At 42.1% G+C, this 17,253-nt stretch overlaps 1 protein-coding gene across 1 annotated transcript in view; it reads left to right on the forward strand.

The window, feature by feature from the left end:
• Positions 1-17,253, forward strand: part of HIVEP3 (human immunodeficiency virus type I enhancer binding protein 3) — a 66,434-nt gene that overhangs the window by 29,877 nt on the left and 19,304 nt on the right. Inside the window, exon 3 of the mRNA XM_026076416.1 lies at positions 13,908-14,083. Coding sequence (XP_025932201.1) covers positions 13,908-14,083 — 176 coding nt within the window. The remainder of the gene's footprint in view (positions 1-13,907; positions 14,084-17,253) is intronic.

Here is a 17,253-nt window from a genome sequence, read left to right on the forward strand (position 1 = left end):
GAACATGAACATCCTATAAGACAGGACATCCATTTCAATCAGAACCAAGGAAGCTAACAATGAACAGGGGCTCATGGCCAGTGGAAGTATCTTCAAATTGATAATACTGTTAAAATACCAAGTTCTGTAGCTCTGAATGTGGTTCCTGTCTCATCCACTATAATGCATGCTAAAAGGCTCTTCCTTGTTTATTTGAGCAATTAGAGCTGTTCATAATAAAATGCATTTATTGCTGTTAAAAAAAAAAAAATTGGAAATGGCATATCACATCTCTTCCAAAGCTTGTCAACATTAAAAAGAAAATAAACCCTAAAAGGTTGTCATCGAAGTTGCAGTCAAGCATGCAAGACTTCCAGTTCAGTGGGCAAACCTCTGTGTAGTATTTCCTAATTTCTGATTGTTTGACTTTGCAGTTTAAAGTGCTTGTAGCTGGATTTTTTTGTTTGTTTGTTTGTAACATATATATATATATATGTATATATATATATATACACTGAAATTGAAAATAATGCATAAAGTATGGAATTGAGACACCTCAGTCCTGATGCCTTATTGGTGTGTGGACTTGATCATAGCAGTTAACATCTCCAAGACATGTCTAAGGCATGAAATTAAACCCAGTACAGAAGTGCCTAAAGTCCCGAGTGATTAAATCCATGCAATTCAGGGTGGTGCTGTTGAACTTACYGGCCTTTGTCTGGAAGCAACAAAGCATTAACCTGGTGCTGCATCTGAGCAGATAAATAATTGCATTCAGCAGTAAAAATTTCTTACCTTGGTCACAGTGCCAGGGCATCATGGCTACTTGGTGCCTGGATCTGAGCTAGCTCATTACCTTAAATGTCTTTGAATTGCACTAAGCTGCAGTAGTTTGGGCAAGGACAGTCCTGGCCGGTCCAAAGCACCAGTGTGCAAATGCTCTGCATTGGGTTGGGTTCACATTACAGATCAGGATAAACTGATAACTTGCATAGTTTTGGTAAAAGGTTTGCACTTAGGGCTGAAAAGCTATTGATGCCAAGGTTTGATATGTTCAATTCTTTTAAATTCCAATTGTGGGTTCCTTGTTATTACTGAGATCATCTTTGCCATTTGTTTGGTTTGTTCACRTTGCAGCCACTTGCTATCCAGTAATGTTGGCAAGCGGATTATTTCTAGTAAGTGAAATAAGCTGAAGAACTGTGAATTAACAGGGGATGTTGCTGATCTGAGCCTCAGTTTCCTTGCTGCTTCTTGTCCCACTTACTGACGCGTAAGGTGGTTTTCACATGCACCGTTCAGCTCTGGTTGAGCTGTGTGCCCCCTTCGTACTCCCACTGCGGAGCAGTAAATAATCGCACAAGGAATGGGACACAGGGGAGTTGGGCTCTGAGTGCCTCACTCCAGAGCAGCAGCAGAACAATGCAGTTAAATTTCCCTTGTGTGGTGTTTGTCTTAATTACTGTTTTTTCTTATGTGCAGAAATTTGGCTTTTTAGCACAATAGTGTTTTAGCTTAAAAATGTGCGGCATGCCTTAGACTTTTATGGGTTTTTTTACAAAAAAACCCARCCAACTTCTTCAATAGATATCAACTGTATGAGTCTCCCCACAAAAACAATTGGCATTCAGGCTGAGCATAAAATGTATTTTTTTATGTTAAAGACCTTACAGAATTAGCTTCCAGACTGTAGATTTATTGTAAAAGCAAGGAGATGGCTTTTTTTTTTTTCTCTGCTTGCCTACTGGTGACCATGGATGGGACAGTTCCAAATAATGGTCAGTGATCTCTAAAAACAAAGCATTTACTTTCAGAAGTTAAAACAAAAATTGGATGATGTAAATACAATTTCAGACAAAATGCCAGGAAAAACCCCCAATCCAACCTGCTGTTAATTGTTGATTTGTTTCTTGAGAGAAATGATGAAATTCCACTTTTTAATAATTTAAAACTGAGCTACATAAAGCAATGGAGAATATACAGAGGCAGCAGTGATTTTTTTTTTCTATGTACCTGTCCCCAAGACCCATCAGCGTGTTCCATTGAGGTGTAAGTTGTAAATGGGATATTTATTCGTTTCTAATAGGCTGGAGAACAAGAAGGCTTGTATCAGATGTGGTGACAGAAGAGAAAATGCATTTCTGTAACATAGTCACTGGAGTCAATGGTTACTCACCTTGTCGCATGACAAGAATATTAAGCTTTTCTCACCTTGACTCGTGTTAGGTAACCGGGGCCAGTCTGATAACAGCACTCCCCTGTGCTGCATCTTAATGACATGGTGTCCGGCAAAAACTAAACCTGGGTCAAAACCGGAGCAAGCAGAGCAACGTGAACCCCTCAGAATGGATGGGAACTGCGCAGAGTGCTAGAGGAGGAGGTAACAGCGTCCTGGAGCCAGGCGGCTTTCAGGAGAAAAACTCAAGAATGAGCTCTTCCAGACCTGCTCACACATCAGGCCCAGAAGTGCTGAGCATCCTCTGTACGTTCCAGTCAGAGCCAGAAGGGGATTGAAATCCAGAGAARAAGTCATCCACGAATGGGATAAGCTTTGAGTCATACTAGACTGTCACTCAGGAAGGCAATTTTTTTGCAAGAAAATGGCTGCCAAGAGACTCCAATGACTGTTACATCACAGATCTTAATCCTGTAGCACGTGAATTTCAGCAGTTAATAAATGGACTAATTACAGACTGAAGTATTGGTAGTACTTACCCATGTAAGTAAAAATCAGCCCAAAGCGTGGTTACTGTAAGGAACGGACTTGACTTTGAAAAGAACTGAATTTCTACTGGGCTACAGAAAATGCTGTTTCTCAAGTGGAAAAAGTCAGAAAATGTGAGAAATGCTAATTAATGGCATCAAACTTTCAGTAAATGGTGTRGGAAAAAATCTGCTTGAAATAAATGTGGAGGGTAACTACAATGTGATGATATCCAACCTGAACGACGAGGTGTCATGTTTACCCTGAAAGCATGCTTTTGTTGAAAGTGGGTGGTTCTTTGCTCAAGTATACAGAAATACACAATCAAAATGCATTTGTGGTTATGCGTCTCAGAGGCCACATTCTCATAATGATAAAGAAGTCTATTTCTTTGAATGTTTGTAACTATGTTAAGCTAAGCTCCAGCATATATTGCTAGCAGCTGTGAAATAAAGTCAGGGGGCTGGAGCTAAAGACCATACAGCATATGCAAGAAGAGCAGTGGGCAGAATATATTAATATAAGCTCTTGTTTCTTATATTGGAGATACAAGTTCAACGTAGTACAGGTTGAAATATTGTGAGTTGTAACTGATCTCGATGCAAAACCGTTTTGTAAAGACTTTGATGAGCTGTTTAGCATCAGCAAATATTACAGACCCTAACATRCCTTCAAGAATGCAAGTACCGCAGGGAGTGCAGGCAGTACTGAAAAATAAACTATTGGAATAAGGCCACCAAACACAGTTCCTCCTTCTTGACTTGAAATGCAGCAGAAGGACAAGAAGACAGCCTATAATTAAAACACTGATGGCATCCAGGATCCATCACAGCGCTTAGAATTATGGCTGCAGAAAGAACTGTTTTGAGAACAAGAAGTATCTGTGACGGAAAAGAATCATTTAGAGTCAGAGGGAGTCATTAATGTCAGATTCTTGGGAAATTGTTTAATCAATTCTGGTGGGGGTGGAGGAGGAAGAAATGGGCTTGAGGCAGGTCATCTATGGGGATTTCCACACTAGACTTTCTCTATGAATGTTTTATGAATCAGCTATATGAGTTTGCGGCGGTTGTTTCTTATCTAGTATTTCATTCTATTTGTGTTTGATCTTCAAAAGGGAAAGGCGGTGTTGGAGTAGCGCCCTGGGAGTTGTGTGCGTGCTTACCTGTGTGGACTTTTGTATCATGACCTACCTTGTCTGACTGGTGCTGGGAAAAAAAAGCTCCAGCTTTTTGATTTATTCTAATAACATATAGGGAAAATTTAGAAATGGGCACGTGGAGGTGGAAGCCAGCAGTGGTGTTTTGTGTCGCTGCCGTTATGTCTTTGTTGTTACAAAACACTGCAGCAACTAATTACTTAATTTTCTCGTTGCTGTTTCCATCACTGTGATAGTGGGTTGAGATGTTTAGATTGCATGTGCTCTGCAATAATTGTTCGAGTTTTGTGCGGCATCTACTGAGCATAGGGACACATGGCCCAATTACTAAATGAGAAGTGTGAGGCTGAGGAAGTTTTTGCAGTACCTCCCTGCTCTTGCAACTGCACGAAATGGAGAGAAAGCCCAGAAGGGACTATTTAGCCTGTGCACACAATCAATATTATTCCACAGTTCTTCATGCTTAGATGGCTAAAACCGGCCACCTTGCAGGGAGTATGCACTTGCCTTGCAGTGAAATACTTTCACCTTGCAGTGAATGTATTTTCATTTTTCTAAGTCTCATTTGATCTGTAAGTGCATTTTAGTAATCAAAGGCCAGATTGTCAGCTTATATAAAGCAGTGTAGAACTATTTAAACTGATTTTCTCTGAAATAGATGTGTTTTTAGAGCAGCTTGCAATGACAATTAAATGATTAAAGCATAGAGAAGATGAAGCAGATAGAAGCATAATGAGTGTAACTGTAATTTTACTTTTAATAGAGTGGAAGAGGTCTGATGCCACAACCCAAAATTGAATCAAGCTTTCACTCAGGCGTAAAATTCTGTGGAGTAATATAAAACTGCACCATTTTTGCAGAATACATCCATATAGAATGTTTGCTCGTATTATGCTAGCTCTGTGTTGGTTTAATTTAATTGAAGGAAATCTCATGGTCTGTCTTGGACAGACCACACCACTCTTGGACAAGCTCCACGTTAGGAAAGATCAGATGATACGGCTCTGTTGGTGGAGCTGTCATAGCAATTCCTCCCGGTGCGGACCAGCTTACACGATCACAAATTTCTCTTGTCCCGGTAGCCCACAACACTTCTTCAAACAAAGCAGCTCTACTGGCAAAAGGATTTAATGTATGTGTAACTACCTCTTTGCTTGGGCTTCTGCTGATGGAGGAATGCCTTTAAAAGTCTTTCTCTGGCGTGCAATTTTATGCTAGTGAAAGATTCTTGTGTGGATTTGGCATGTTTATGCATATTTTTTGTATTGCTTTCACTCTATTTGTCTATTTCTGGAAACAGATGTGTATTATGCAGGTGTCAGAATTACTGTCAGTTCTTCCAGTGAATTTACAGCAACCTACTTGAAGAGACTGCCCACGTTTCCTCGTATTTAGCTTATATTTTCCATTTCTTAGTTTTACCCCATAGTTTGTAGGATAACCTTAAATAATAAAGAAATGTCTCTCCATCCTACCCATAGTGTACCTCTTTCCAGATGACTAGCCTGTCCCGAGACCTTTTCCTGTCTATTGTTTAGTATGATGTTTGGATCATTCAGGTTTGTGTGTTTTCCTCCCAAATTCATCTTTGCATCCATCCCCTTCACCAGAGATGTTGTTTTCCTCTTTTTTTTTTTTTTTTGTCTTTGCTGGCGTCATACTAATTTTGAAATGCAACACCCAGACATAGTGTCCCAAATGTGATCAGATCGAGAAAGATTTCCTTGACTTGATGTTTCTACAGCAGCATCCCCAAATCCTGGTGGTCTGACTGTCCTGTCACAGTGCAGCACTAAAGGAAGCAACTCATGTGGCTTTTTGAATGATACATGGACTCTGCCAGTGTTCATTTTTGCAGGCTGGTCAGACAATCACCGATCTGCTTTTGGAAGTGCCTTGACCACCCATGGTGCTAGCATCACTTCTGAAGCAGCTGGCGTGTCCCACTCAGCCCCAGTGCCACCGAGGTCATGCTGGCAGAGCTGTGATCACAAGGAGTACAGTGTGGGGTACACCCACTTTATTGTTTCCCATTTGAAGAAATGTGGAAAATTGCCTTAGGTAAAATCTGAGCTATGAGGACCCACCCAGGAATATTACAAAAAGCAGGCAGGGTAACTTAGGCATGAGCTGCCCTGTGCAGTGATTTTTTTTTTTTTTTTCAGTGCCATAAAATTCCTACCCCTTCTATCCATGCTTAAATTCCTGTGGAGAGGAAATGAGCAGCATGCATTTATTTCTGAAGTTGCCTTTAGAGTTTCTTGTTGAAGCGATCTGCATGTTGCAATCGTGGCAGAGAGCATTGCTGGGAAGACTACGGAGCGTTCTGCTCTGTAGGAAACCAGCATTGTCAAGGAATGCCGGTTTCCATGTGAGCGGATATGCTGTTCTGTGCTTTGCTTTTGCCTGTCATTCAGTCAGTGGCTAACCTCATGACACAGAACACAGAGAGGTCTTACATGCAAGAAACTTGTTCATTTTTTGATCATCACCTCTTTTTTCCCCAAAAGATTGTATGATCATAAGCAATAGCTTCCCCTTTGGAGGTGCTACGTTTTGGTGGGGCGAAGGACACTTCTGTGCAAAATGCTTTAAAGAGTTTCTTTGTAAAAGTTTGATCTGCTTCTGATATAACTTAATACAGAAAGAACAATATTTGATGCTCATATAACTTTGCCAGTTCAGTTCTCTGAGCAAATGCAGATTGATCACTACTAGTAGATTTAAAAACCAGCAATAAGATGTCCTTGACCGGTAGCTCTCCTGATGTAGGCAAATGGGATCTCCATCTGTAAATACCGTGTTTTTCTTCAATGCTTTCCAACTATTTCATAAAGATACTTCTTGATAAGTGACAAATAGTTGGTGTGCTACTCTGTACATAGCTTCCCCCATCATAGGCGGGAAATGAATATGAAATGTCAGCAATGAATGGCAAAACACAGAAGAAGATCACAAAGTCATGTTTGTGAAGAAGTTCCCGCATTGCATAGTGAAATTAAAACTGCAAAAATTACTGTTACTGACTGTCCTGTGTATTTCTACAAGTATTACTTGCTTGATTATGAGATGTTTTTTGGAGCCGAGGGCCTGGAAAGAAGTATTGGGATTGGAACAAAAGTTCTTCTACTGAGCTTGGCATGATATCCTCATGAATGGTTCGTGGTTAGAGGTGGTCCTCATAGTCAGCTCTATGGGTAAAAAATGCAAGAGAGTTTAAATGCACTGCACAGCATGGTCAGGAGTTAACAGGGACAGAATGTGATCCTGGTTGCTGTACGTGGAGATGTAATGGTCCATTTCAATGGGAAGCATGTGAGACAGCTTGGCAAGACCTACTTCTTGGTGCTGATGCTAGGCTGGCAGAACATTTGCAAAAATGGAAGCTTGCTTCCTCGCTCCTTCCCTGCCAAAATGTCCTACACTTTTCGCCAGGTTGCCAAAGTCCCATTGAAGTCCTCTCACAGTGTAACAAGGCTGGGGAGGATGGACAGGGAAGTGTCAGTCAGAGAAACATGTGGCAGCTAAGTACATTGCCCCACAATGGATGGGAGTTTGTTAATTTTTATTCAAAAATGATTCTGTTTTTCTGCTTTCTCTTGTTGCTGTCCTGCTCTTTAAACCACCTGGCAGGAGGATAAAGAGTCTAAAGTGAGGGGTTTTCCAGCAACTTAAACAGTGGTTGGAGTCATCCTGCAAAGACCACTGTAGCTAAAGGCCACAACCTTGTTTCTTCACACCATGCTGCACAGATCAGCTCATAGTCTCACCAGGGTGATGCTCAGAGCCCAGGGGACAGTTCTGCAGTTGTTAGTCCCAAGTGAAAGGGGTCCATGAAGGGAAAGCAGTAAACCCTGGCATTAGTTTGCTTGAGCTGGCAGTACTTCCTCTGCAAAAGACCAGAATTACAGCTGGGACTTGATCCTGAAATTCTGAGCAATGCTTTTAGTTATATTTATCTAGTTAATGGGATTGGTTTGTTGATAGCATGGGTAATTCTGTATGTTGTCTGTCTTTAATGTTAGTATCCAGTAACAGTTTAAATGTCTGCTGGGAGGGAAAGGAAGTTCATCCCAAAATATGGTCAGACCAAAGAAATGTGTAGCTGAGTACCGGCTGTGTTTCCTTTCCTAAACTTGTAGTGGTTAGAGATGGAGATGACTGTTAGCTAGTCCAGCTACCCTGTTCAGCATTTAAAGGTATCTCATTTTACTCCTGTCTCCTCCTTTTTGGTCCATTGCTTTATCTGCCATTCCATACTGTCTCTGGCCAAACCTTACTATTGATAAACCAATCGCATTATTCACATCTTACTGTATTTTTAATGAATAAACACAAACTCTAGGAGTCATCAAATGTCACCTTTTCTGAAGTGAGCCTGCAGTTGTTTAGACTTTGCTTCTGTCCTTCATTCGTTTGAACAAACTTGGAAGGGCCATAGAAATCTGGGATGAGATGTGGGTTTTTTTCCATGTTTTTCTGGTTGCCATTTATGCAGAAGAGACGTAATCAAAGCTGCAGGTTTTCAAATCAGACGCTGAAGTGTCTGTGGTCTGTGAGTTTGTCTCGGTGTCTCTCTGCCTTGCCCCTCCATCCTGCAGCCGTAAGCAGCCATGGGACTGAAATGCGTAAGGGAGCTAACCACAGCAGCACTCCTGAGAGGGGGCTGTGTTTGTAATATTTTAATCTGCTGTCCACTGTCAGCCATAAAAGGGAGAACTCTTGACAGAGCACATTCTTCCACCTCCTGTGCATGTGCCAAGAGCTGTGTGCACTGGAGTCGTTGCAGTGTGTTGTGACGGGGAGCAGTGACCCGGGAATCAGTGACTCTCCCATCCGCTCTTCCCATGCTAGCGGCACGCGTCTGTGTGCATATGGACCAGCTCTGCACAGTCTCCAGGGCCACCTGCTCCATCAGCGTGTATGATGCAGGTTAAGGGAAGATTTGGTACCCCTCAGTCCCTGAGGGATTCCCCCTGCCATGTGTCCAAGCCAACTATTTGTCTTTGAAACATCAGTACTGGTTTGTTGTCTGAATTAGGGTCCAGCCAAAATGAGGGTCCCATTGTTTTAGGCAGAGTTATACATGTGACAGAAGATAGTCCCTGCCCGATGCGTTACTGAGTAGGAGCCCTAGCTTTGTTGCCTGTGAGCTGCTCATCCTGGGTGGTGCAGTTCTTTCAGTGTTGAAATTTTATTTGACCAACCAATATTCAACTGAAGAACAGGAGGATGTTTGTAATAATGCCTTCATACTACGCTTCCTTATGTATGTCCAGTTTAGGTGACGTGGTCTCGTTCAGCTTGATGCTTGTCTTCTGCTGTTTCACTGGAGCTGAGCCAATGCCTTTTGCAAAAGATCCATTATTTATACAGTGAAGAGGAGATTTCTCCACCAGGTCCTCCTGATTCCCGGTTCTTTCTCTGTCTTCCTGTATAATTCTTTGGAAGTTCTTTTGTTTGTCTTGGTGCAGCATCCCCATCTGTTAAATTAGGGCACTAGAAGGTTTATATGATGCTTTTAGAAACCTGGAAATGACATTGTCTTGTCTGGGTTTTGTAAAGAAATACTTTTACTTGTTATGCGGTAGCTTGGCTTGAGTTATGGGAGATTTCGTAGTAACTGTCTGACTTTCAGGGCAAACCTGTGTGTGTTGATCCTTAACGTAGGGTACAGTCTTGTAGAGACTGCCACCCTGTATTTCTCTAGGATATACCAAGGGTACGAATAAGTACTTCTGCTGGAATGCACATGCAGTTTCGGAGCTGGTAATGCAGGGGGTCACTGTGGAAGAACTTGTCCGATTGTCTGGTGGTGGTGGTGGGGGGCTGTACTAAAGGCTGTACCTTCCTAATAATTAATAACATTGTAATAGTTAAGCATTTATCAGAGATCTGGCAAATTTTGCAGGTGGCACAAAACGTAAATTAGATTAGTTAATACCAGGGCAGACTGTCAGGAACTTCCAAAGGGATTAAGCCGAGCCAGATGAGTGGGCAGCATGATGACAGACAAAATGGACCATCAATAAAACCGGAATACTTACACTGAAGGCAGCAACTGGAGCTACTCAATTCACTTGACTGTAAACTAATTGTAGCAGCTCAGGAAGGGGATCAGATATCCGATTTCTGTTAGTTTGTACCAAAAAAGCAAAAAGCAAGCAAGTGAATGTAACAAATGTCAAAACCAGTCAAGGAAATATTTGTTCACTCACTGCAAAATTAACCAGGGACATTTTTTACCATAATACATTATTAAACTTACAAATTTTGGATATTTGCAAGAGCAGGATGGCTATGTGTGACTTGCAAGTAGTTTAAGTGCAGCTGCTGTGCTGAGGCTTTATCTCGTGACAAGCAAAGCTGCACCAGCAAACGCTTTGCAGGGCAATATGAATTGCTGGCTGCTTGTAGGAAGCAGGAGAGTAGGGGTGATCAGCCCAGTGGTGTCTTGCAGTGGAGCAATGAGACCCCAAGAAAGCCGCTCTCCCTTCCCGCTGGGAGACTACCAGCAGAACTACCTTCCACCTCTGCTCTCCCAGGCTTTATCCTGCGGTTTTCAGCCACATGAAGATTTTGGGTGTGGCTGACAGCACTGAGAAAAAAAGAAGTGTCTGTGGCTTAGAAAAATGGCCAGATATTTGTAACAGCAAATATTCAAAACTAAGCCTCCTAAAACCTGCAAAGGAATAAATGCTTCATGGATTTAGGTTTCCACTAAATTTAAGGGAAAGGGTTAAGAGAAAATTTTCTCCAGGTTCATGTTATCCCATTGTCAGGTTTCTTGTAACTTTTGACAGTGATGGCCCATTTTGGCATTGACATCTCTGAATCTGGTACTGCTTGCTGCTGCCAGCAGATACTGCCACGGCTGTGCCAATTCCTCTTGCTCTGAAAAGTATTTGTAGTGGTAGCGCGAAATTCAACAAATGTGCATTTGCTAGCAGAGCACATCAAATAACCCTTTGAAAATGCATCGAATAACCAATTTTTTATCTTTTCATGTATTTGTTTGAAAGAACTATTTCCAAAATTAGTCTCTGAGCTCCTAATGGCCAGTTTGCCTTCTGGGTTTCAAATCATCTTAGTATTAGATTGGAGCCATGACACCGTAGGAGATTTACGTTGCTAACTACAGGATTGTGAGTTCTACAGTGCTCTGCAGAAGAAGCACAGACTTGCTGACACGATCTCAGACTGTGGATATTAGAGGAATCTGGTTACAGCGAATGCTACAGAGCAGGAAGATCCCTTGTCCAGGGTAAATCTTTAAGTGAAGTGGGCTGTCATTGATTTGTCTTTCTGATGCAAATCATATGAGCATATTAGATCCACAGAGAAACCAGACGCATACTGAAGTAATTATCTCCATAAACATATTACTGCCTTTGAGGTAGACAGATGGCATTTGCAGCAGCCTTCTCCTATTTTGTGGCCAAATTGCCCACCTTCCTTTCTTGTTGTTGTTTGGTTTGGTATTTCTTTAGGTTACTTCTCTTTTTCTGTTTCTCTGCTCTCCCTATGTGTTATACACATGGTCGCAGTGAGCTGTTGAAAAATGTCTGTCATGAAGGATGGCTTAGTCACTCTGAGTGTCAAACTGTAATGTCTAATTTCAGATTATATCACATGTCACTTTATCCAGGAAAAGCCAGCCCTGATAGCTTTAATAAGGCTGATGGGGGGACTGCTGGACACAAAGGACTTGCTTAGAGATTTCCATGTGAGAGTGTAATTAAGGGTAGTGCAAGTACAAGGCTGATAAAGGAGCAATTTCATTTTTTAAATGGCAAGGTGATTACCAGCATAATGACAGAAAAAAGTGAAATAAGGATTTGAACAGGAAACAGGAACAGGGTTTTCTGGGCTGCTTTCACTGCGGTAGCGTTGAATCACTGCATGAATGAAGAAGGGACATAGGGCATCCTTAGACATTAATTATGGATACCTTAGTATATGTATGGCAGGCATCCTGTGGTGGAGGCTTGAAGTCAGTGTGTGCTCCTCAGATGCCAGCTCAGTCCCCTCTGGCCAAATAATGAAAACCTTGTGATTAAGTTTTTTGGTGTTTTTTTTTTTTTTGCGGGTAGATGGCATTTCTGTGGCTTCACTTACAGGAGATGGAGTATGTGGGAGTATCTGGGCTACCAGATGACCCTGCTTGTGTCTGGAGAAGTTCTGCTGACACTAAAGGACAAAAATATGAGCTGTTCCCCTTTGTGTAGCTGTTAGGTACCAAGAACTGATTATGCTGGCACTGCTCCTGGCATTTTAGGCTGGACTGGGGCTAACTAGACACCCATTTTTTCTCTCTCTTCCCCAGTCTGTGTCTGAACCTACCTAGGAGACTTCTGCAACCTTATCACCTTAAAGTGTGATCAACTCAACATCTTTTAAGCATCTCCTCACATCTCACCTCTGAAGTAGCGAAGCGGTTCTGCCCCCATTTTACAGATAAGAACTTGAGGAAGAGAGCCCAGAATTTGGCAGGAGATGAACGATTTAGCTCATATCTCATGTCTACCAGGGGGCACCTAAGAAAATTATTCTGAATTTCATGTGAAGTAAGTCCCCTGAAGACCCACGTGAAATTGAAATTATCAGTTCACTTCCAAATGAAGTGAACAAAATTGAATCAAGGCCGCATGCATTCTGAGTGAGTAGAAGATTCAAAGGTTCATGCAATGTAACTTGCCGACTTTGATATCCACAGCTGTGGGAAACATGGATACATTTTCCTGGATGCTCCTGTGTAGACCGGGCCACTGTCATTATATCAGTTCAGTGCTGGATTCATGTATTTTTGCTTAAATTTAAATGACGTTGTTATTTTGCGTTATATTTTTTTTTATGATTGACTATATTTTCCCTTATTTAAGCAACCTAGCTATCCCTAATGCTTTGTGCTGCTATTTCTATTCAGTTTCTGCTTAGAGTGGCTGATAGTTTTTCCCCATTCTTGTTTGGAGTAGGCATATCAGGAAGATACTAAGAGGTGACCGGTGATGTTGTGTGTGTCTTTGGATTCCCCTATTAAGATGTTCTAGAGGGTCTGATTTTCAAGTGTGGATGTTCAGAGCTTTCTGAAGACCAGACATGTTTCATGCTGTACAGAAAAACACTGAGTTACAAGAAGTTCCACTCTTTAAAAACTCAGGCTCTTAAAAATCTGAGGGGACCAATTTCATGTTACCTTATTCTTCTTGTGCTGCAAGTACAGGAAATTACAGACTCCATTTGCTAAACTGCAGGAGGCTAAATGATTTGTCTGACTCTCACAAATATTTTTCAAACCCACATCACTGTAGCCTTCCCTACGTGCTAATGCGTGGACAGAAAACAAATGAATATATAATGTGAAGGAAGGATGACCAATCTCATTCTCTCGGGTAAACCTAAGTCCTGATATTGTGCCAATGATAAAAGAGCCCGGAGTCTGGAGTCATAACATTTGGTGTTAATACAGCATGTTAAAGAAATGGATATTTTCTTGTTTTGTGTCCATTCTGGATGTCTCTCATACTGGCAGGAGTCTGTGCAGGGACCACAAGTTTCAGTGCGGCATTATGGTCTTTTCAGGTGGCTTTTACTGTTGTCCCAAGGGGCGGAAAGGTTATATCACAAGAGATTTATCTGGGATATATTTTTTCAGTACTTTGCACTATATTTTAGAATATAGTGCAGGCTGAGAGAGAGCTGATTCAGGCAGCTAAGCTGGACTGTGACATATGTAATTCAGGCTATTATGAGTGTATTGGTTTGTGATTGAAGATGGGGAAAATTAGGATGTTTGGGTGACCCTGTGACTTGATCTCAGACTTCGGGGTATTTGTCCAGAGAGGCAGATGCAGGGCATAAAAACACATTCCAGGAGAGGAGGCAAGCATTTGGGCAAAAGGGCTTCAAGATATTTTGAGTTTAGCCTAATTAATCAGGGCTAGCAAATGGTAAATGAGACCTGTGGTGTCAATAACATGCTGAATTAATCTAGGAAAGTTGTGACTACTTTTGAGGTGGGAATCTTCTTTTTTTTTTTTTTATCATGACACCTGTTGCTCATAGGTACAAATCAAACGAAGAGTATGTGTATGTGCGAGGCCGTGGAAGAGGGAAGTATGTATGTGAGGAGTGTGGAATTCGCTGCAAGAAACCCAGCATGCTGAAGAAACACATTCGCACGCACACAGACGTCAGGCCATATGTCTGCAAGTACTGTAACTTTGCTTTTAAAACCAAAGGTAAGAGACAGTCAGCTCCTAGCTCCTCTGCTTAGTATATTGACTTACAAGCCTTCTTGGGGGCACTTATGAAGGGGAAGGAAAAACCTTCCCAGGGTCTGGAAACCCCCAGGAGTTGGAGGGAGGGGGATGAGGGAGTCTTAAATTGGCTGAAATTTTCAGAAGAGAACCAGCACTGTGTTAAGCTCACGTGTGTCCTACCGAGTCACTGCGGAGGGCATCGTTGCTGGCCTGCAGCAGAGCATCTGCGCCGTCCTCTTTGTGTTTCTTAAAGGAAATGATCCTGAAATGCAGCTTCACTGGCAGGGTTTTAAAAAGAAAAACCACCCCAGAATCAGAATCAAGAGCTTCTGGCTACAAGCAAACATCCCTGACTGGGAACCTGTAGATAGTCTTTGGGTGGCTTTTTGTGCTAGTGCTCTATATTTGCGCTGAACATTTTCATCCTTTGCAGTTGCATGTAGCTTAAGCATTTTATATATCACATCAATAGACTTTTCTTGAAAGACCTCCATTCCAAGATGTCTAGTCATTAATGATCCATAACCTCATTACCACCAGATTTTCTTCATGAGCAACCCCCATCACTGCCTCAGTCCAAAGGTCAACTTCAGTATAGTCAACTTGTATCTCAGGTGCTTGGAAAAATGGAYGGTGCAAGTAGACTATCAGAAACATGCAAAACCACATGCAAAAATGCCTGTCTCTTGCAAGAAACTGTGGGTAAAATTGTCAAAAGCACCCAACTGCCAAAGGTGCCAGGTTCCTTTGACTTCTCATGTGAGTCTGCCACCTTGTTAGCCGTGAGTTTTAAAGCTCTGTCCTCCATCTTTGGTTCCTTCAAGTCACACAGTAAAGAGATTGAGTTTGTTTTCTTGATTATAAACATAAATGTCCATTGCAAACTATAGCTGCATCATAGGAAATCCCAGAAAATAACACTGCTGGGAGAGATAATCACCTGAGAAGAGCATCAGTCTCAAACAGCCACCGTTACCAGAGAAAGCAGCACYGTGTGGACATGGGGAGGAGGGCACTGGGTGCTATGTGAACGGTGGCGTGCATTCTGTACCCAGAAGTGCCAGTGAAGGGCACGTTCCCCAGTACGTCCCTGCCTGCACCTTGGCGCTAGACAAGTGCCTTGAACTCCAGATGTTTCAGGGGGCTTAGTGGGCAGTGCCCAGAGCTGATGGTTTTGTTGGTAAAGCTGGTGGGTGATTTCTCTGTAAAGTGTTGGCAATCGCCAGTCGTATGGTAGCCTGGGGAAATGATACTGAATTTGAGGCCAAATTCTCTTGTCAGACACATGCAGCAGATCCAAGGGACTGTTCTTTCTCTCCCCCGCAACCTGGAGCACCTAGGTTTCTTTCTGATTCATTTTCTTTCTCTTTCCCTCTTGCTTTTGTTACTTTGTTCTGAGGTTTTCCTTTGAAGGAGCTGAATCCATTCAGTCCCTTTCGTCACTTCACCTTGCTTTCCATCATGCTTCTATTAGGTTTTTATTCAGGATGCCAAGATCAAACCATTCTTTTTACCATCTCTCTGGCTGCTTTGCTCTCCCTCTCTGCTGCCTTGAAGCACAAACTGTCAGCACTGACTGTGCTGATTGCACATTGCAAATAGTCCCTTTGCCTCAAAGGGACTTCCCTTCTTCAGCTTTGCAAGAACCTTGCGCGAGGAAGGTAGCGTGGAAATACTTCCTTCCAAAAAAAAGATGGTTCTGGAATTTGAATGCAAAATTATCCATTTGCCTATGGATGCATGAGGGGTCAGAAGTTCCATGGATCAGCAATTTTAGGACATATAGTTGCATGATGGCATCTTGGAATTGCATGAAAGTGTCTCTTTGCTGGAAGATGGGTGGCAAAGCCCTGGCTGCATCCAGCAAGCAAGTTTGTATTCCACATAACTGTGAAGCATTTGAGTAAAAGCTGTTTGCTTTCCTGGTGCAGACACATGGACGTTTGAAAYGGTTACTGGAGGGTGAGAAAAGTTCTGTGCTGCCTGGTGTGCTGATGAAATCATCAGTTAAAGTCCCACTGCAGAATCTTTGCGGTTGGTGATAGAGTGTGAAGCAGAGGTCCAGCAGGTTTGCAGAACCAGAGGTTTCATGGTTTATTTTGGAGACATCTAGAATAAGTTCATCTGGGCCCTGATTCTCAAGGAACCTCCCTTCTGGTGTACAGTTTTGCAACTGCAGTTAATTGCAGAATAGAGAAGCTGGAGCTCTTGCTCCCGGACTTGCAAAAATATAAGTTGAGTCGAAGCTCTTTTAGAAATCAGTTTTCCAAGGTTAATTTTAGCCTTCAGTGTAAACTCAAGGGGGATATCTATGGAGCTGTCTTCATTTTGGCTGTGGTAGATCTCTCCAGTATGATCTAATGCTCTAAACTCTCAAGTATGCTGGAAGCAGTTTAACTTTTTTTTTTTATTATTATTTTTAATGAGGATCTTTATCTGGTTAAAAATGTTCCCTCCCCCCTTTCCCTCCCTCCCCTCCCCCCCATAAAATCCTTATCTGTGTTCCAAGAGCTGGGAAAACTTCTGCAAAAGAAAGAGCTTTAAATATTTTCTGCTTTTCGCTAATTATGCTCTTTGTCTGCTTTTTGTGCATTTCTTTCGTTGTAAACAAAGCTGTTCTTTTGGGTTACAGAACTGCAGGGAAATGTTTTATTATTATTCTTATTATTATTTCAAAGAAAATCCATGAGATTTTTGCGTGTTCATTTAGTTGGTGGAAACAGTCTTGGAAATTTGGTTTGTAAATGTTTAGTTGGTTTTATATTTCTGGACCAGGTATAAATGTGCCTCTTTAATGAGGTGTCTGTACCTCCAGTGTAGTGGCGCTCTCCTAAGAGGTTTGTTACGGTGGCCTCGAAGAAGTTGTTAAAAGGAAGTTAAGCAGCTTCTTCATTGTTTTCTTACCAGGAAGGAAATGAAGAAGAAGTCGCTATCTAACAATTTTCTCTCTCAGGAAGGTCAGGGAGAGCTTTTGCCTTGACCTGTGTCCCAGAGGGGAACACAGGAACTGCAAGTCTTTCCTTCTGGTCACTTGTATCACGACCCAGTAGGGAAGCGCAGCCCCTTTCTTCGTTCCTCCTCGTGGGGATGTGGATCACTGTTGGCACTTTCATTTCTCCCCTGTGCAGACATAATCCTCCTCCGTAGCT

Source organism: Apteryx rowi, unplaced genomic scaffold, assembly GCF_003343035.1.
Source record: "Apteryx rowi isolate R43461 unplaced genomic scaffold, aptRow1 scaffold_43, whole genome shotgun sequence".
Lineage (NCBI taxonomy): Eukaryota > Metazoa > Chordata > Aves > Apterygiformes > Apterygidae > Apteryx > Apteryx rowi.